Source organism: Jaculus jaculus, chromosome 8 (genome assembly GCF_020740685.1).
Source record: "Jaculus jaculus isolate mJacJac1 chromosome 8, mJacJac1.mat.Y.cur, whole genome shotgun sequence".
Classification (NCBI taxonomy): Eukaryota; Metazoa; Chordata; class Mammalia; order Rodentia; family Dipodidae; genus Jaculus; species Jaculus jaculus.
In genome coordinates, this window is record NC_059109.1 from 57,051,961 (window position 1) to 57,072,943 (window position 20,983).

The 20,983-nt window shown below is 43.5% G+C and overlaps 1 protein-coding gene and 1 pseudogene across 1 annotated transcript in view; one reads left to right on the forward strand and one right to left on the reverse strand.

Moving 5' to 3' along the window:
- Positions 1-735: 735 nt before the first annotated feature.
- Positions 736-20,983, reverse strand: part of Ganc (glucosidase alpha, neutral C) — a 96,629-nt gene continuing 76,381 nt past the window's right edge. The window contains exons 20-24 of the mRNA XM_045157498.1: positions 9,187-9,261; positions 4,247-4,360; positions 2,747-2,859; positions 1,706-1,809; positions 736-1,133 (exon numbers count right to left, since the gene is read on the reverse strand). Of these exons, the coding sequence (XP_045013433.1) occupies positions 1,024-1,133; positions 1,706-1,809; positions 2,747-2,859; positions 4,247-4,360; positions 9,187-9,261 (516 nt within the window). The 3' untranslated portion in view covers positions 736-1,023. The remainder of the gene's footprint in view (positions 1,134-1,705; positions 1,810-2,746; positions 2,860-4,246; positions 4,361-9,186; positions 9,262-20,983) is intronic.
- LOC123462748 lies at positions 14,226-15,316 on the forward strand (annotated as a pseudogene).

The window sequence follows — 20,983 nt, forward strand, 5'->3', positions numbered from 1 at the left end:
CACTGCAAACAAACTCCAGATGTGCGCACCCTCTCGTGCATCTGGCTTATGTGGGTCCAGGGGAGTTGAACCTGGGTCCTTTGGCTTTGCAGGCAAGTGCCTTAACTGCTAAGCCATCTCTCCAGCCCTACTTCAACTTGTTTTTTTGTGGGGGGATTCGAGGTAGGATTCACTCTGGTCCAGGCTGACCTAGAATTAACTTCATAGTCTCAGGGTAAGTCACCCTTCTTTAGGGGAGGCCACTAACTGGGCCCCACAGCCATGTCCCAAGAGGGATGAAAAACCTCACAGTATCAATAATACACATTTATGTGTAAAATTCCTATGAATGTCTCAGGGCTTTGTGGGTCTGCAGGAAAGGCAGTAGTTGCACACAGTATCAGTAATACACCTTTAAGTGTAAAATCTGAAGTTTTAATTTTTATTTATTTATTTATTTTTGGTTTTTTGAGGAAGGGTCTCACTCTAGCACAGGAGAGAATTCACTATGAAGTCTCAGGGTGGTCTCAAACTCCCAGTGATCCTCCTACCTCTGCTTCTCAAGTGCTGGGATTAAAGGTGTGCACCACCACATTTTTTTTTTTTTTTTGGTTTTTTGAGGTAGGGTCTCATTCTAGCTCAGGCTGACCTGGAATTCACTATGTAGTCTCAGGGTGGCCTTGAACTCATGATGATCCTCCTACCTCTGCCTCCCGAGTGCTGGGATTAAAGGTGTGTGCCACCACGCCCGGCACATTTTTTTTTTTTTTAAACTTACACAAGGTCTTGCTATGTAGCTCAGACTGGCCTTGAACTCTTGATCCTTCTGCATCAGCTTCCAAAGTGCTAGCATTACAAGTGTGCAGGCCACCACATGTGGCTGAAATCTTAAAATCTTAAATCTACTGTTTATTAGTACACTAGAGATTAATGAAGACAATTTTTACCAGGAAAATAAGATGGCAGCACAAGTCTTAGAAATCGCCAAAGAGAGGGACAAGGGTGCAGGTGGCTCCCTCCACACATCACATCATCTGGCATTTGTTATTTAATGTGCACCTTCCAGTCAGCACCGATATTCAGAGAAAGCTTCTCCAGTTTCAAGGTGGACGTTCTGTCACAGTATACAAATACCACAGGCTGATCTTTACCATCTAAATTTAAAGGGAATAAAAGAAGGAGATTTGAAGCATACCCAAGAGGGAATGATTATTATTTTTTTTTAATCTGACAAGCTTTCTGATATTATCATAAAAGCTTACATCTTATTTAGGAGAATCTAATAGCATTTTTTATTCATGAAACTCTGAAAGTTTTAGAACATGAAAATTTCATTGTTTTGAGTACAACACTACTTGGGAAGAAACTGTAAAGAACAAAGTGATTTATCCAAGAAATTCAGTAGGTCAGGAAGAGCATAATTCCCACCCCATGCCCTTTCATAAACTCCAGAAACATGGAAGTATTCTGCAGGGCTTCAGATATCTACAGCTTAAAATAATCAAGAGATACCCACAATATTATTTCAAGTCTCAAATAATTTCTCTTAGAATTTTCTTTTTTTAGTTTTTCGAGGTAGGGTCTCACTCTAGCCCAGACTCACCTGGAATTTACTATGTAGTTTCAGGGTAACCTCGAACTCACTGCAATCCTCCTACCTCTGCCTCCCGAGTGCTGGGATTAAAGGCATGTGCCACCACACCCAGCTTTCTTAGTGCTTACTTACCAGGTGAGTGGGTAGTCACAGAAAGCGGCTTCTTCCTGAGACCTAGGATCAAGATCTTCTCTACCACACACTTGCTGGGATAATTGCCCCTCTCATCAGCACAACTGGAACAGAAAGAATAGAAGGAGGACTGGAGAGATGACTCAGCAGCTAAGGCTCTTGCCTCTGAAGCCTAGTGACTGGAGTTTGATTCCCCAGTACCTATGTAAAGCCAGATGCACAAAGTGATGCATGTATCTGGAGTTTATTTGCAGCAGTTGGAAGCCCTGGTGTACCCATTCTCTGTGTCTCTCTCTGCTTGCAAATAAATAAATAAGAAAGGAAGGAAGGAAAAAGAGTAGGAGAAGGAGAAGGAAAAGGATTGGAGTTTGAATTGGTTACTAGGTCAACATCACTAGCCTATGACTCCTCTCTGGTTTTGTCTTGTGGAGTCTCGGTCTGAACAGGAGTCATATTTAGTAGGATGAAGATATGAAAAAAGATGATTCTGTGCATCAACAACTAGGTAACCAGTGGCCAAGTCAATCTCCCTAAGGCCTTTGGAGTGAAGTTACTGGAGAATGCAAATATATAATATAAAATCAATCAAAACAAAACAAAACAACAAAAAGGACATAATGTGGCCAGCCCTGGTAGCACATATGCCTTTAATCCCAGAACTCAGGAGGCTAAAGTAGAAGGATAGCTGTGAGTTTGAAACTACATACTGAATTACAAGTCAGCCTGGGCTGGAGCAAGACCCTATCTTGAATAAACAAATAAGCAAAAAAACAAGAAAGGCATAATATGACTTAGATATTAAACCAGAGAAATCAGATATGGAATTAATTAATGTGTGGAAGAATGAATGGAACTAGTGGGTACTTAAATTGAATCATTTTCATTTTTTAGGTAGATGGTGATTGGAAAATACCCTACAAACAACCTTCATTTATTTAAGTGGTAATTTATATTACAAGCCTACCCAATTACTTGAGGATGCCAAAAGGGTAACGTAATTGCATAATTCATGAAACATTACAGCTGCCTGTCTTCTCTTACCTATTGATCAAAACACTGGAAGAGAATAAAAACTTCCGGTGTAAGAATTGCTTCTGGTGGAGGTACTGGAATGAATGGCCATCATCAAGATATAATTCTCCCACAGCGGAATCCTGGAGAGTGAATCACAGAGAATCTGCTTTTGTAATAGTTTTACAGAAAAAGAATATCAGCCTCTGGTGAGAAACAACAAAACTTTAAAAGTCTGTGAAAATGCTGAACAAAAGCTACACTAAGTAACACATAAATTCCACATGTGACCAATATTCAACCACTCCTGAATACATAAAGAAATAATATGAGAAAGGAAAGTGAGACCTTGTTCAAAAAATTTTAAACTACAAAGTGTGAGCAGTTATGTAAATGGCTTCCTTGAAAATACTACTCCAGAAGCCAGGTGTGGGGGCCCAGCACTCAGGAGGCAGAAGTAGGAGGATCGCAGTGAGTTAAAAACCAGCTGGAGACTACATAGTGAATACCAAGTCAGCCTGGGCTACAGCAAGACCCTACCTCAAAAAAAAAAAAAAAAAAAAAGAAAGAGAAGAAATAATATTCCAGAATATGACAAGAATTGGGCGTGGTGGCCCACACCTTTAATCCCTGCACTTGGGAGGCAAAGGTAGGAGGATCGCTGTGAGTTTAGGCTGCCCTGAGATGTGAGATGACAGTGAATTCCAGGTCAGCCTGGGCTAGTGTGAGACCCTAACCTCAAAAAAAAAAAGCAAAGTGCAGTTGGAAAAAAAATCAGTATATTATAGATGAGATCAACTAATTTTAGATCTTCTACTTAGAGAAAATCCCTGCTTCGTACTGTTTTAGCAGGAGGATGGCCCTTTGGCTTTTGCATGTTAAACAAGGTAGTGCTTAGGTGACATAGATGGAGAATGAAGACACAACTTATTTTACAATATTAATATAACTAAGAATAACTGTGACTATGATAAGGGGAAGAATTTGTGTCTGGCTTTATAATATATTTGGGTAAATGGTGAAGACAGAATTCTGCTACAGCTTCATTTGTCTAAAAAGATCCCCTCAAATTGGGACCCGCCCAGGCTTCACTCATGGACATTTTAGTTGTTTGAGCCACCTGACTAGAACAGAAGTCATTCAGTACCCTAAAGAGTACATAAACACAGGTTGATAGCCCCTTTTGTGGGAGACTAAGCTCCGGGGCTAATCCACAGGGCAGGCTGCCTAGAGTCTATTGGGCTTTCCATCCAGCAGCACTGGGTGCCAGCCTGGACAGCGCTAGCAGGGACGTGCCCAGGAAAGGCATTTCCATCCCTTCCAGACCTTAATGCTCCTCAAGAAATGTCAGGAGGATCACAGTAGCTAGATGACTGAGGAACGATGGCAAACTCGATGTCTAGATAAACATTAGGTGAACCTACTTGACAGATGAGAGTCATGACTTTTACATCCATCATACCTCCGAAAGGCTCCCACCGTAAAGAGACACATAGATAGAAGAAAAAGGATGACTGGTTTTCCAAATACCTTAGTGCTCAGAGCCACGCGCAGTCCATATGGGGAATCCACCATCCAGCCTGTTGACCTCCCTACGGTTGTCTTTATTGGTATCACACTTCCACCTCGCTGAAACACCGGGATCTGTAACAGCAGCACTCTCAGGGAAGATGTGTGCATAGCAAGTAATATCAAAGTAGATGTTTTTTTATTTTTTTATTTTTATTTTTATTTTTTGTTTTTTCGAGGTAGGGTCTCACTGTAGCCCAGGCTGACCTGGAATTCACCATGGAGTCTCAAGGTGGCCTTGAACTCACAGTGATCCTCCTACCTCCGCCTCCCAGGTGTTGGGATTAAAGGCGTGCACCACCAAGCCCGGCTCAAAGTAGATTTTTAAATACTTCACTATGTGAGATCCACATTCCTTTAAATTTTTTCCAATATGTTTTATTTATTTATTAGAGAGAGAGAGACAGAGACAGAGAAAGAGAATGGGCATGCCAGGGTCTGTAGCCACTGCAAACAAACTCCAGATGCCTGTGCCACCATGTGCATCTGGCTTACATGGGTTCTGTGGAATCAAACCTGGCTTCTTAGGCTTTGCAGGCAAGTGCTTTAACCACTAAGCCATCTCTCTTGCTCTGAGATGCATCTTTATTGTTATTTTTAATTTAATTTTTTTCAAATTTTATTTATTTATTTGCAAGCAGAGAGAGAGAGAGAGAGAGAAGAAAGACAGAGAGAGAATGGGCACTCCAGGGCCTGTAGCCACTGTAAACAAACTCCAGATGCCTGTGCCCCTTGTGCATCTAGCTTATGTGGGTCCTAGGGAATCGAACCTGGGTCCTTTGGCTTCACAGGCAAATGCCTTAACTTCTAGGCCATCTCTCCAGCCCTTAAATTTTATTTTTGAGAGAGACAGACAGAGAGGGAGAAAGAGGGAGACAGAGAGAGAGAGAAAATTAGTTACTGCACCACGGACTCCAGTTACTGCAATTGAACTCCAGATGCTTGTGCCATCTTGTGTGTATGTGCAACCTTGTGTGCTTGAGTCACCTTGTGACTCTGGCTTATATGAGATCTGGAGAGTGGAACATGGGTCCTTAGGCTTTGCAGCCAAGTGCCTTAACCACCAAGCCATCTCTCCAGCCAGAATAACTGTTCTTTTTTTTTTTTTTTTTTTTTTTTGTAGTTTTTTGAGGTAAGGTCTCACTCTAGCTCAGGCTGACCTGGAATTCATTATGTATTCTCAGGGTGGCCTCAAACTCAGAGTGATCCTCCTACCTCTGCATTCCAAGTGCTAGGATTAAAGGCGTGTGCCACCATGCCCAGCATCTGAACAAGTATTTTTTAAAATATTTTATTTTATTTATTTTTTTAAAATTTTTATTAACATTTTCCATGATTATAAAATATATCCCATGGTAATTCCCTCCCTCCCCACCCCCACACTTTCCCATTTGAAATTCCATTCTCCATCTGAACAAGTATTTTAACTTCTCTGGATTTTAGAGTTTCTTCATGATCAATGTGAGAGATTAGGGTAGTTACTAAGTTCTTTCTCTTCTAGATCTGAAAGTTAATAGCTGATATTTTCAGTTTTTGATGTGAAGTCACTGTTCTTTTGTGTGTAAGCATATGTGTGTGTTTTCCAGGTAGGGTTTCACTCTGGCCCGGGCTGACCTGGAATCCACTACGTACTCTCAGGGTGGCCTCAAACTCATGGAGATCCTCCTACCTCTGCCTCTCAAGTGCTGGGATTAAAGATGTGCACCACCACGCCTGGGTCTGTGTTTTTGTGTTTTGAGATATTTTATTTATTTATTTGTAAGGAGAGAGAGAGAAGGAAGAATGAGCACACTAGCCTTTTTTCCCATTGCAAACAAACCCCAGATTCATGCACCACTTTGTGTATATAGCTTTATGTGGTCACTGGGGAGCAGAACCCAGGTCATCAAGCTTTGCAAGTGAGCACCTTTAACCACTGAATCATCTCTCCAGCCTACATTTTCTTTTTCTTCATAGGTATGTATATGTATACACACACACACACACACACACACACACACACACACACACACACACAGGTTTTTTGAGGTAGGATTTTGCTCTAGCTCAGGCTGACCTGGAATTCATTATGTAGCCTTAGGGTGACCTTGAACTCATGGCGATCCTCCTACCTCTGCCTCCCAAGTGTTGGAATTAAAGGTGTGTGCCACCATGCCCAACTCATTTTCTTTATAATGAAACTCATAATGACAAGTAAAGAAAACAATGCCACTATTACTTTATTAATCTTCACACTACTCAGGACCTGGCTGTGGCCTTGAGAATTTCCTTTGAGAAACTAATGACAGACTTCCGGTTAAGATGGTGGCGTAGGAACCATGCCAAAGCAGCCTAAAGGAGAAAAGCAAAAACAACAACAACAACAACAAAACAAGACAGCAAAATACACTCTTTTACTTAAAAGTGAGGTGTATAAGAAATTATCAGCCACAGCAGAGAAGTAGGAGAGACCCAGAGCATCTAGAGACCACAGAAGCAGGCAGAAGTGGCTCCAGCAGCAGTGGCCCCAGGTACTTGAGGCTGCAGCCACCACGCTAGGCCTGAGGAAGAGCCAGGAGTGGGGATTTTCTACTCACACCAGCCTCCCTGCAAACTCAAGAAATGTGAAGGGGAGGGCCTCGGGGACCAATGAGGAAGAGGATTATGAGGACCAGTGGGAGAACTTCAGCTACCATCCACAGCCTCCCCTCCTCCACCGCCAGCGCAATCACCAGCAAGCACCAGAGACCGAGAGAAGGGAGCTCACCTACCCAGCACCTGGCGCAGGTTATCAGAGCAGTGATCCAGCGACCCAGCCGGCCAACCTGAGCCCACAGCACAGCAATGAGGCACCCAAATGGAGTGCAGTGTAACTGAGACCAAAGCCATCGCAAAAGGTAATTGGACTTACATCAGGTCAGCACCCGCCAACAAAAACCTGGTATGGTTAAATTTGATGGATGGTCAGATTTGCCCTTTTTTTTTCAAGGTAGGGTCTCACTCTAGCCCAGGCTGACCTGGAATTCATTATGTAGTCTCAGGGTGGCCTCAAACTTACAGTGATCCTCCTACCTCGGCCTCCCAAATGCTGTGATTAAAGGTGTATGCTACCACACCTAGCTAGATTTGCCATTTTAAAATAAGCTATATTTTGGGCTTGTCATTTGTTGCTTCCTGATTTATAGTGCCTTTGTCTCATCTTATGTCATTAGTTGGGGCCAGCTCTCACTTGGTCACAAGCTGACCTTGGAACACTCTACAGACCAGAAATATTAGCCAGTTGACAAGATTAAGGGTGTGGGGCAACATACATCCTTAGGGATTGTGACTTTGTTAGAGGATCTTTTTGTCGTAATACCTACTCTTACATAAATACTCTGTGCTGCTTTTCATTGAATGTGTAGAGTATTAAGTTAAATTTTAGAATATGCCTGTATTTTGTTCCACTCAGCCTACTAGAATACTCTCATAGCAGGCAAACCTAACATCTAGGGTCACTTTTGTGGTTACTCTGAGAGTCTTAAGAGCCACACCTAGAACCTTAAGTTCCTACCCTGAAGATACATAGCATCAGATTGATTGAGACATCTAATAATAGTGCCAATAATTAGAAAACCCAAGCATTAAATTAATCCAAAATGAAAAAAAACTCTCCATTATAATACAAGAAACACCAAAAACCAAGACAATATAAATCCCCCCAAAAGTATTAATGCATCAGAAATGACCTTCAGTGAGACTGATTTAGAGGAAATGCCTGAGAAAGATTTCAAAAGAATGATTATAAATATGCTCAAAGAAATTGAAGAGGAAATCAAAGAAGATACAGGAAACCAATTTGATGAAATAAGGATGTCAATACAAGACATGAATAAGGAAATAGAAATAATAAAGAAAACCAGTGAAAAATACTAGCAATAAAGAACACAGTCAGTCAAATAAAAAACTCTGTAGAAAATCTCACCAGTAGAATGGATGAAGGAGAAGACAGAATATCTAAGCCAGAAGACAGGTGATAGATCTAATACAGTCCAACAAAGAGAAAGACACACTAACAGGAAGGAATTAGTGGGAATTTCAAGATATTCAGGACACTATGAAAAGATCAAACAGAATTCAGGGTAAGTTGGGCATGGGAATCCCAGCACTTGGGAGGCAGAGGTAGGAGGATTGCTGAGAGTTCAAGGCCACCCTGAGACTACATAGTGAATTCCAGGTCAGCCTGAGCTAGAGTGAGACTGTACCTCGAAAAAAAAAAAAAAAAACCCTAAAAAAGAATTCAGGGTATAGCAGAAGGAGAAGAATATCACTTCAAAGGCATAGTAGGCATTTTCAACAAAATCACAGAAAAAAACTTCCCCCCAAATTGGGAAAGAGATGCTAATGCAGATACAGAAAGCCTTTAGAACACCAAACAGTGTATTTGACTGTTTTCTTTCTATTTCTTTTTCTCTCCTAGGCTACTTTGGCATGGTTCCTGCACTGCCATCTTAATCAGAAGATTCAAAAAAGGTTTTGGAAAAAGAAAATTTGTACACTCGTGTCCTCTTTCTCTCTCCCTGCTGTCTCTATCAAGAAAATAATAGTCTTCATGCCAAGAAGTCCTTCAGGCTGGACGTGGTGGCACACGCCTTTAATCCCAGCACTTGGGAGGCAGAGGTAGGAGGATGGCTGTGAGTTCAAGGCCACCTGACACTACATAGTGAGTTCCAGGTCAGTCTGGGCTAGAGTGAGACCCTACCTCAACCCCTTCCCCAAAATTAAAAATATAAATAGATAAATAAATATTTCTATTTTCAATGCTGTGGGGGAAAAAAATCTTTCTGCTGTTTAAGCCACCCAGCCTGTAGCATTTTGACAAGACACTCTGAGCACATTAATGTAGCTAAACAGATCAAAATAACAGTCTAAAAATAACTTACAGTATCCAATGCTACTGGAATCTTCACAGTGCCTCCTCCTTCCCAATGTGCAAATGTCTTAAAGTCATACCAGATCTGAAAAGCAGTGAAAAAAGAGTATATAAGTAGTCTCCCCAGAGGCTTGTGCTTGTTCCTTGAGTGTATATTTTCACCTTGTAATAAAACTCCCTCTCCCAATTCCTTTAAAAAATAAAAAAGAAAGCTAAAATAAGTATAATTTAAACGATATTGGGTGCAGTTAGGAAGAACATTCTCACTCTCCCTATGACTGCTATACTATTGAGCCATATCCCCAGCCCTCTACTTTTTTCTTTTTTTTGGTGGTGGGGGAGGTTGAGGTAGGGTCTCACTCTAGCTCAGGCTGACCTGGAATTGCCTATGTAGTCTCAGAGTGGCCTCGAAATCATGGCAATCCTCCTACCTCTGCCTCCTGAGTGCTAGGATTAAAAGCGTGCGCCACCACGCCGGGACTCTTTACTTTTGAGATAGATAGGGTCTCATTAGGTCACCCAGGCTGGCCTTAAATTCACTCTGTAGCTTTGTACTTAAGATCCTCCTGCTAGGATTACAGGCCTGGGATACTAGGCCTTATACTATTTTGTTTTGTTTTTAAAGCTGGGTCTCACTGTAGCTCAGGCTGTCCTCGAACATAGGGTGATCTTCCTACCTCAGAATTCCAAGTGATGATGAAATTAAGGTTTACATCACCATGCCTGGCACCACATAATTTTTTATTTATTTATTTATTTATTTATTTATTTATTTATTACAGAAAAAATGTTAAGACTTTATTCAAGATGTGTATTGGGCATTATAACAAAACAGCAGAACTTCAGCCTTTGGGATTCTGTAATTTTACATCTCAGACACAGACCAGGATACTATTTAATTATAGCTCGTTCTAGAGAGACTTCAGAAACAGCAACAGGAAATGTACACAGTCACAGTCCAGGACACCAGCTCTCCAAGAGGATGCTGTTAGGATGAAGCACATCCTTCGCCATTTCAAATACTGTGCAAGGTGAAGCATTAGGAAGGCTCAAAGCCAGTCCTGCACTCTTAGTAGGAACACATGGACACTTCTCATGGAGGACACACATCGCAAAGGCCAGCAGAGTGAGCAACCTATTCCCACAGAGCTAAGAGGGAATGTCACTAAACCTCCACTTGGTAAGCACAAGACCATATCTCACCTCCTCAGAAATGAAAAAGCGTGTGTTGGCAAGTAACTAAAAGTTATGAGGGCTGGAGAGAAGGCTTAGTGGTTAAGGTGTTTGCCTGCAAAGCCAAAGGACCCAGATTCGGTTCCCCAGGACCCACATAAGCCAGATGCATAAGGGGCATGTGTGTCTGGAATTTGTTTGCAGTGGCTACAGGCCCTGGTGCACCTATTCTCTGTCTGTCTGTCTGTCTGTCTCTTCTCTCTCTCTCTTTGTCTCTGCAAATAAATAAAAATAAATTTAAAAAATAAAAGTTATGACATTACAGACACCTTCAAGCTAGCATTTTGTAAACAGCCCATATCTGTAAGTTAGCAAAGTTCATTTATCTCCTCTAGACAGAACACCACTATGGGTATATTGATAGGCACTCACATTTATTTATTTATTTTTGTCTTTTCAAGGTAGGGTCTCACTCTGGCCCAGGCTGATCTCGAATTCACTATGTAGTCTTAGGGTGGCCTCAAACTCACGGCGATTCTCCTGATCCTCCTACTTCTGCCTCACAAGGGCTGGGATTAAAGGCGTGTGCCACCACGCCCAGCCCCTGTTTATTTTTTGGGGGGACATTCACATTTTATGTCAGTCCTCACACAAATATATAGCTTGTTGGATACATAAACACATTTTGCCAGAAATATGACAACTGCTCTCAGTTGTACAGTGTCTTTAAGAGAGAAACCAACTCCTGAATTAATACCTGAAGGAAACATGGTTACATTTACATTAAGACAATAGCTTAGGTATCTTTACATTTTGTATCTTGTATGAGAAACAATACAGCATATTTGAGAGTACAGTGTTTTGAACTGGTTTTTGGCATAGTTGAGTATAAACTTTATAGCCTAGACTTGTTATAACTTTCCATTGTGAAATGGTGAAAAAAATAATAGGATTTAAACTGCTGCTAAAAGCATTCATTATTTGGCAAAAAAAAAAAAAAATGCTGAAAACCTGCATTATTTAAGCTTTTTAAATGTTTTAAATAATTCTGGGTATACTCACTTAACAGGTACACACATACATTCTCCTGCTTTACAGAGAATGGCTTTGTTTCCCCTAACAGATTCAGGTGTCAGCTAGTGTGAGGCATTGCTGCAGTCAGATTCGCATTGCTGGCAGAAAACACCTGACCAAAAGCAGCTTGTGAGAAAAAAGGGTTGATTCTGGCTTACAGACTCGAGGGGAAGCTCCATGATGGCAGAGGAAAATGATGGCATGAGCAGAGGGTGGACATTACCCCCTGACCAACATGAGTGAACAAAAGCAACAGGAGATTTTGCCAAACACTGTTAAAGAGACACTGTCTATAATACCCATAAACCTGCCCCCAACAATACACTGCTTCCAGGGGGGCTTTAATTTCCAAATTGCCATCAGCTGCGGACCTAGTGCTCAGAACACCTAAGTTTATGGGGGACACCTGAATCAAACCACCACAGGCATAGAGTATTTGCACTTTCAGCCATGAATTTGTTTTCAGATTTATTTTCCTAAATCCTTTTGTAAATTACAAAATCACCTTCAGAGGATTTGCTTATGTATATCTGGCAGCAATTGCTTTCAACTAAAACCCTTTATGACATGGTCTAGCTAATGTGTCATTGACAAAGGCCACCAGCATGCCTGAGTAGCTCAGTGACAGAACAGGTTTTAATTGGGCCTGTTTGCAGTCAGTTAACAGTTTCACATGGTGTGTAACACTATTTCTCTGGTTGTCAAGGCATATCTACAAACAAACACAATCCAAATATGAGGAACTGGGTTGTAACCTCTGCATGCATTACACTGAAAGAGAACTAGCTGTAAACACAAATATGCTAGTCCTGCATTTTGGCTCAGCTCTCAGAGGGGAGGGCTGCTACCTGAGACCACAGTGTTGTCTCAATCAAACTCAGTCAAAGCATGATTCTCAATGCTTTATTCCCCTGCTAGACAATCCCGGCTTGTACACAGCATCCAGCAAGACCTTGAGTGGCCCACAAGTTTAAATCATTTTTAAAATTTTCTTTTACTTTTTTTTTTTTTTTACAAGGTAGGGTCTAGATCTAGCCTCGGCTAACCTGGAACTTACTGTGTAGTCTCAGGGTGGCCTTGAACTCATTGCAATCCTCCTACTTGTGCCTTTCCCAATGCTGGGATTAAAGGTTTATGCCACCATGCCTGGCTATTTTACTTTTTTCTGTTTTGTTTTGTTGCTTGGAGATAAGGTCTCACTCTAGCCTGGGCTGACCTGGAATTCACCACGTAGTCTCTTGGTGGCCTCGACTTCACAGTGATCCACCTACCTCTGCCTTCCAAGTGCTGAGATTAAAGGTGTGAGCCACCATGCCTGGATTTATTTTACCTTTTTGTTGTTGTTGTTTGGTTTTTCAAAGGAGAGACTCACTTTAGCCCAGGCTGACCTGGAATTCAATCTGTAGTTCCAGGCTGGCCTCAAATTTAGTGATCCTCCTACCTCTGCCTCCCAAGTGCTGGGATTAAGGGCGTGCACCACCATGCAAGGCATTTTGTCTTTTTCCTCTTTTCAAAAACATACTTTTAAAATATTTTTTCGGGCTGGAGAGATGGCTTAGTGGTTAAGCGCTTGCCTGTGAAGCCTAAGGACCCCGGTTCGAGGCTCAGTTCCCCAGGTCCCATGTTAGCCAGATGCACAAGGGGGCGCATGCGTCTGGAGTTTGTTTGCAGAGGCTGGAAGCCCTGGCACGCCCATTCTCTCTCTCTTCCTCTATCTTTCTCTCTGTGTCTGTCGCTCTCAAATAAATAAATAAAAAATAAAAAAAATTATTAAAAAATATTTTTTCAAGAGAGAGAGAGAGAACGCCAAGGCTTCCAACTGCTGCAAACGAACTGCAAATGCACGCACCACTATGCATCTGGCTTTATGTGGGTACTGGAGAATCAAACCTGGGTCCTTAGGCTTTGTAGGCAAGTGACTTAACTACTGAGGCATCTCCCCAGCTCTTATTTTACTTTTGACAATTTCATACATGCCTATTGCTCATCTTACCCCGACCCATTAGCCTACTCCCCCCCCATTACTGCTAGACCCCCTCTTCTGAAGTAGACCCCTTGCCACTTTCATGGTATCTCTCCCTCAGTTTAATTAGGGTTGATTGCTTGAACCTGGGGGGAGAGTTATTTACTGGCTCATGGGGACTAACCAGTGAGGGTTATACTGCCACACATATTAAGATGACCCCAGGGCCAGGCAGATGGCTTAGTCAGTAAAGTGCTTGTCATGCAAGCATGAGAACCTAAGTCTGAATACTCCGGCACTGACATTAAGAAGTCACGTGTGGGTTGGAGAGATGGCTCAGTGGTTAAGGTACTTGCCTGCAGAGACCAATGACCCAAGTTCCATTCTCCAGTACCCATGTAGAGCCAGATGCACAAAGTGGCACATGCATCTGGAGTCTGTTTGTGGCAGCTAGAGGCTCTGGTTCATCCATCCTCTCTCTTTGCTTGCAAATAAATAAATATTTTTTTTAAGCCAGGTGTGACAGTGTGTGTGGAGACAGGAGGATCTCTGGGGCTTTCTGGCAAGCTAGGATAGCTAGAATGAGTGAGCTACATCCAGTTCAGCCAGTACATTCAATGAGAGGCCTTATCTCAAAATATATATGGTGAAGATAAAAAAAGTAAGATACCAAAGTCTAACATGCAAGAAGTCATAGTTTGAGCTTCAGCACCACATAAACTGGATATGGTAGTCCATGCCTATAATCTCAGCACACAGAAAGGCAGAAGGATCTGAAGTTCAAAGCCAGCCTGGGTTATAGCAGACTGTTAAAAAAAAAAAAAAGATATCAAGACACCATGACTGATGAACTAAAAGGTTATTCCTTGTCCATTTATACATACATTCAAAAGTTAGTTACTGAACAATTTATCAGTGTGCTAGATATGCATGAGACTTAAGGTCTCTATGTGAGTGGAAAGAGAAGACAGATTTTTTCTTGTCTTTGTGGTCATTACAGACCTCTGTCTTGTAAAGTTTTAATGCTTCTAAGGGCACATTGCGGGCTGGGGAGGTGGCTGTCAGTACAATGTTTGCCAGGCAGGCATGAGGACCTGAGTTTGAGTCCCAGCGCTCCTGGGAAGGCCAGGTGCAGCAGCGCATGCCTGTGATTGCAGCACTGGGAAGGTAGAAACAGGAGGATCCCTGAAGCTTGCTGGTTAGCTAGTCTAGCCAAAGCAGTGACCTCCAGGTCTAGTGAGATACTTGGTCTCAAAATTAAAGTGGAACTGAGGCCGGGCGTGGTAGTGCACGCCTTTAATCCCAGCACTTGGGAGGCAGAGGTAGGAGGATCGCCGTGAGTTCAAGGCCACCCTGAGACTACATAGTGAATTCCAGGTCAGCCTGGGCCAGAGTGAGACCCTACCTCAAAAAAACAAAAAAAACAGAGGTTTCGCGGGCGGCGAGCTCGCGGCGCCATGGCGGTCGGCCCGCAGAGCCCAGGCGGCTCCCGGCGGACCCCGACTGGCCGGCCGGGCCGAGCTCCCCGCGCGGCTGCGGGCGGGCGCGGTGAGGCGCCGCTTCTGGGGCGTGTTGGACTGCCTGTGGCCGGCGCGCTCAGGGCCCTGGCCGCCGCCGCCAAGCTGGCCTTCGGCAGCGAGGTGAACATTGGCTTATGTGTCTTGGGCATTATTGCCATGGCAAGCACCAATTCTCTGATGTGGACCTTCTTTAGCCGAGGCCTCAGTTTCTCTATGTCTTCAGCCCGTTGCATCAGTCACAGTGACTTTTTCAAACATCCTCAGCTCGGCATTCCTGGGCTACGTGCTGTATGGAGAGTGACAGGAGGTCTTATGGTGGGGAGGGGTGTTCCTCATCCTCTGTGGGCTCACCCTGATCCACAGGACATTCCCACCCACCTGGAAGACAGTTCCACACAAAGAGCAATGACCCCAGTTGGCTTAGGCAGGCCAGCTGAAAAGTGACCCTAACACCCAGCCTCGGATGAGCCTGTGGGACTGCTTCCAGAGCAGCCTGGGAGAAGAGCCTTCCAACCATTGACCACAGGGAGATGCCAGACTGGCCACAGGCACAGACCTCCCGGCCCTAAGGCCCAGAGCATTGGCCTCTGTGAGGGGAGGCAGCAGCCACCTTACGAGGCCTGAGCTGCTTCATGTCTGTCTTGTGCTTTGATACCCGTGCAGCAGATGCTGAGACCTGGGGGTTGCTTAGCTCCACATCTGGTGCTAAGAGCACACTGCTACTACAATCCTACAACCTAAGCAGCTGATGAGGCTTCCTGAAAAAGCTATTTGACATGTCCGGTTGGGTTGCGCCTATGTATCACAACAATGAAACTTGGGCTAATAAATACTTTTTAAATCAAAAAAAAAAAAAAAAAAAGAGGAACTGGTTGTGGTGGAGCACACCTTTCATCCCAGCACTCAGAAGGCAGAGGTAGGAGGATCGCCATGAGTTGGAGTCCAGCCTGAGACTACAGAGTAAATTCCAGGTCAGCCTGAGCTATAGTGAGACCCTACCTCAAAAAATAGATTAGTGGGCTGGGGAGATGGCTTAGCGGTTAAGCGCTTGCCTGTGAAGCCTAAGGACCCCGGTTCGAGGCTCAGTTCCCCAGGTCCCACGTTAGCCAGATGCACAAGGGGGCACACGTGTCTGGAGTTCGTTTGCAGAGGCTGGAAGCCCTGGCGCGCCCATTCTCTCTCTCCCTCTATCTGTCTTTCTCTCTGTGTCTGTCGCTCTCAAATAAATAAATTAAAAAAAAAATAGATTAGTGCAATTAAGGCAGACATTCAGTGTTGACCTCTGGCCTCTACATGTATGTGCACATACGTGCATGTACATCCTCACACACGTGACCACATACACAGCACATTCAATATGTATGTATATATGCTCTTAATACTGTCATTAGTAAATAAGATGAAGAAAAAGAAAAAACAAGCCAGGCATAGTGGCACTTCCCTTTAATCCTACCACGTAGGAGGATTGCCATGAGTTTGAGGTCACCCTGAGATTACATAGTGAAGTCCAGATCAGCTAGAGCGAGACCCTACCTCGAAAAACAAACAAATAGACAAAAAAAGTAGATGAAGGGTTCATAAGATTCTGCACTTTGCAGACTGGCTAATGTCACATGATGGTTGCTGGGAGAGAGGAGCCAGGCTCACCAGTGGTGGAGCTACTGGTAAGTTTCCCATCCCCTGGGCAATAACCTTCTGCCCATGATCATGCAAGCAACTCTTGTAATTTAATTCGATGGGTTCAAAAAAGGCATGAAACTAAGATGAGGCCTAAAGGGGAAGAAGAAGGGTGCCAGCTGCAGAAGGATGGGGATAAGAGAATAATTGGGGGAGATAAGATCAAAATATGTTATTTACATGTATGAAAATGTCAAATGGAAATAAATTTTTAAAAAATATCTTGCTGGGCATGGTGGCGCACACCTTTACTCCCAGCACTCGGGAGGCAGAGTAGGCGGATCTCCATGAGTTCTAGGCCACCCTGAGACTATATAGTTAGCTGGGTGTGGTGGCGCATGCCTTTAATCCCAGCACTCGGGAGGCAGAGGTAGGAGGATCACTGAGAGTTCAAGGCCACCCTGAGACTCCATGGCGAATTCCAGGTCAGCCTGAGCCAGAGTGAGACCCTACCTCGAAAAAGAAAAAAAAAAAAAAAGAAAAAGAGACTATATAGTTAATAATAGGTCAGCCTGGACCAGAGAGAGATCCTACCTCAAGAAACAAAACAAACAAACGTCCTTTCATAGATTTACAAAAAGTAGACTTAAAAACCATCAAAGAAAAGCACATTGCAGCCAGGTATGGTGGTGCATGCCTCTAGTCTCAGTACTCGGGAGGCTGAGGTAGGAGGATTGCCCTGAGTTTGAGGCCATCTTCGGACTACAAAGTGAGTTCCACATCTGTCTGAGCCTTGAAAAAAAAATGGAAAAAAAAAAAAAAGGGAGGAGGAAGAGGAACATCAGCACATTGTAAGCAAATAGATTACAAATGAATGGGGCAGAAGAAATGAGGAACATCAGAGAAGAAAAAAAGAAAGAGAGAGAGAGAGCTGGGAAGAAAACAAATAGAAACTTAGATTACTAATGTAGAATCACTTATTTTACAGTACAGTCCAAAAAAAAAAAAAAGTTGTTTATTTATTTATTTTGGGGTTTTTCGAGGTAGGGTCTCGCTCTAGCTCAGGCTGACCTGAAATTCACTATGTAGTCTCAGGCTGGTCTTGAACTCATGGTGATCTTCCTATCTCTTGTCTCCCAAGTATTGGAATTAAAGGCATGTGCCACTACGCCCGGCTCAGAAAAAAAAGTTTTAACAGAGTTAGTTGCTAAATTACCAAAAAAAAAAAGTCCCGCAAGGTAAAGGAGGAATAACTCCTCGGGACACCTCCAGAAACAGCAGCAGGAAAACACAGCTCGTTTTTCTTCTTACAGGCGACAGCTACCAAGTCTATGGGACAGGTTCACGTCCTGGATTAGCACAGTCTTTATATAGAAGGCTGCTGAGCGTGAAGGTGACAGGGCTGTGACTTGCCCATCATTAGCCACAGTGAGCTCTTAATAGGGTCAACAGCACTGCAGTCATACTGTGTTATTCTTTTACATTTTTTTTTTGGCACATGTGTTTTTGTGTAGTATGTGAAGTGTGGTGTTTGTGCAAATGTGCACACCCTGTGTGTATGCATGTGTGCAGAGGCCAGAGGAGACCATTGGGCTTCCTCCTGTCTCATTCTTCAACATTATTTCCTTCAGACAGAGACTCTAACCTGGAGCTGCCATTTTCCTTTTTATATTTATATTTATTTGAGAGAGAGCCAGAGAGAGGGAAAGAGAGAGAAAGACAGAGAGAGGGAGAGGGAAGAAGAGAGAATGAGCCACTGCAAACGAACTCCAGACACATGTGCCACCTTGTGCATCTGGTTACATGGGTCCTGGGGAATCAAACCTGGGGCCTTTGGCTGAAAGGCAAGTGTCTTAACTGCTAAGCCATCTCCCCAGCCGTGGAGCTGCTATTTTCCATCAGACTGATTGACAAGTGAACTCCAGTGATCCTCCTATCTGTGCTTCCTTTGGAACTGGGGTTACATGCATGTATGTCTCCATCTAGCCTTTTATGTGGGTGCTCAGAGCCAAACTCAGGTGGTTTCAGGCCCTCATACTTGTGGGGCAAGTGCTGTTACCCACCAATCCATCTCCATGTCCCTATTTTTATTTTATTTATTATTATTAGTGTTATTATTATTTTATTTGTTTCTTTTGTTTTTTTTTGAGGTAGGCTGACCTGGAATCACTATGTAGTCTCAGGGTGGCCTCCAACTCATAGTGATCCTCCTACCTCTGCTTTCTCGAATGCTGGGATTAATGGCGTGCTCCACCACTCCCTGATCATAATTATTGTTTATATTATCAACTTTTATATGTGCATATAATGTTGAACATAATCCCCTCTCATTACCTTCTCTTGTCCCCACTTCTTGTCCCCTTTCCACTGAACCCTCTTCTTCCCAACAAGTCCTAGTCCCTCTTCTACTGTAATGTGCTAGAGAGAGAGAGAGAGAGAGAGAGAGAGAGAGAGAGAGAGGGAGAGAGAGACCCACTGAGTTTAATTAGGGCCCCTGCATGGGCGTGGGCGGGGTTATTTACCACAGCACGTGCAATTTACCAGTGGCTTCAGCACTCAAGAAAATGTCTTCCCTCTCCCAGTGATGTGTATTTTTGGTTGGATTTAACTTGCTAATAGTTTGTCAAAGATTTGTATGTCTGCATTGACAAGGGATGCGTTTCTTTGTCTGTTTTTGTTTTTTTGAAATCGGGTTTCACTCTAGTCCAGGCTGACCTGGGACTACACAGTGAGTTCCAGGCTGGCCTTGAACTCATATCTATCCTCCTTCCTCTGCCTCCCAAGTGCTGGGATTATAGGCATGAGCCACCACACCTGGCAGACAAGGGATATTCTTAGCTTTCTTTCTTCTCTTTTTCTAAATGTTTTATCTATTTATTTATTTGAGAGGGAGAAAAAGAAAGAGAGGGGCAGATAGAGAGAGAATGGGTACACCAGAGTCTCTAGCAACTGCAAAAGAACTATAGACACACGTGCCACCTTGTGTATCTGGCTTACGTGTAGGTAACTGAACCTGGGTCCTTAGACTTTGCAAGCAAGCACTTTAACTGCTAAGCCATCTCTCCAGTCCTCTTTTTTTTCTTTTATTTATTTATTTATTATTATTATTTTTATTTTATTTTTTTAATTTTATTTATTTATTTGAAGCGATAGACACAGAGAGAAAGACAGATAGAGGGAGACAGAGAGAATGGGCGCGCCAGGGCTTCCAGCCTCTGCAAACAAACTCCAGATGCGTGCGCCCCCTTGTGCATCTGGCTAACGTGGGACCTGGGGAACCGAGCCTCGAACCGGGGTCCTTAGGCTTCACAGGCAAGCGCTTAACTGCTAAGCCATCCCTCCAGCCCTCTTTTATTTATTTATTGGTGAGTGTATGTGTGTGGGTGGGTAGTGAGACAGAAAAAAAATATGTGTATGCCAGGGCCTCTTGCCACATCTCGAGAAGTATGTGTTGCTTTGTGTGTCTGGCTTTACATGAGTATTGGGGAAGTGAACCAGAGCTGTCAGGCTTTGCAAGCAAGCATCTCTTACCATTGATCCATCTCCCTAGCCTGTGTTCTTCTCTTGTATATCCATCTCCAGCTTTCTCTTTCTCTAGAGCTGGAATAGCTTTAGATCAAGGGCTAGTGAGGGAGAAATGTAAGAAGCTGTTTTAAACAAGGCTTGTAGATCTCTGGTCTATCATTTCCAGAACTAATTACAATGAGAGGCCAGGATTATAGCTTAGTAGTGGAATGCTTCAATTTCCAGCTCTGTAAAGAAAACATAAAACCAAACCATATAAAAATAGAGAGATGGGCGGTAGTGGGAGGAGACAGAGAGAGTTTTGCCTCTGGTTCCATAACCCAGGACAGGTGTAAATGGTACACAGCACCATGCTGGCCAGACCAAAGCTCAGTCCTGAGCTCCTCGGCCAGCAAGGACTCAATGAGTGCAAAGTCTGTCCCAAGTGCCCTAGCTGAAGGATGCAGCACAGACTCTAACACGAGAGCCCCTGCCTTCAAAGTGCTAACCCTCAAACAGGACAGGCACGTAAGAAACATGCAAGTCGATACGCAGAAATGGCAGACAGTGGCAAGCTTTGGGGAGAAAAAGGCTGACAGCACCAAGGGCAGCAGGAGTGGTTTGTGATCTTCAATTGTTTGTCAGAGAAGGCATCACGGAGGATACATTCAAGGCCAAACATGAAGAGGGGATGGGCCAAAACCTGAAGAAGAGTGACAGTGAAGGGGTTCAGACGCACCCTGGGAAGTCCAGTGCACCAGTTGGCTAGCTGAGGTACAGGGCTGGGTCCGGCAAGAAATAGCTTGGCTCTTTTACTCAGGGTTTATAAAAGCAAAGCAAGAGAAATACTCATGAGACGCTCTGGGGAAAGGCGTTGAAGAAATGCATAATGAGGACAGTGTGATTGCAGTGATTACAGATCACCTGTGAAAACTCCTGGCTAATGCGGGGGAGGG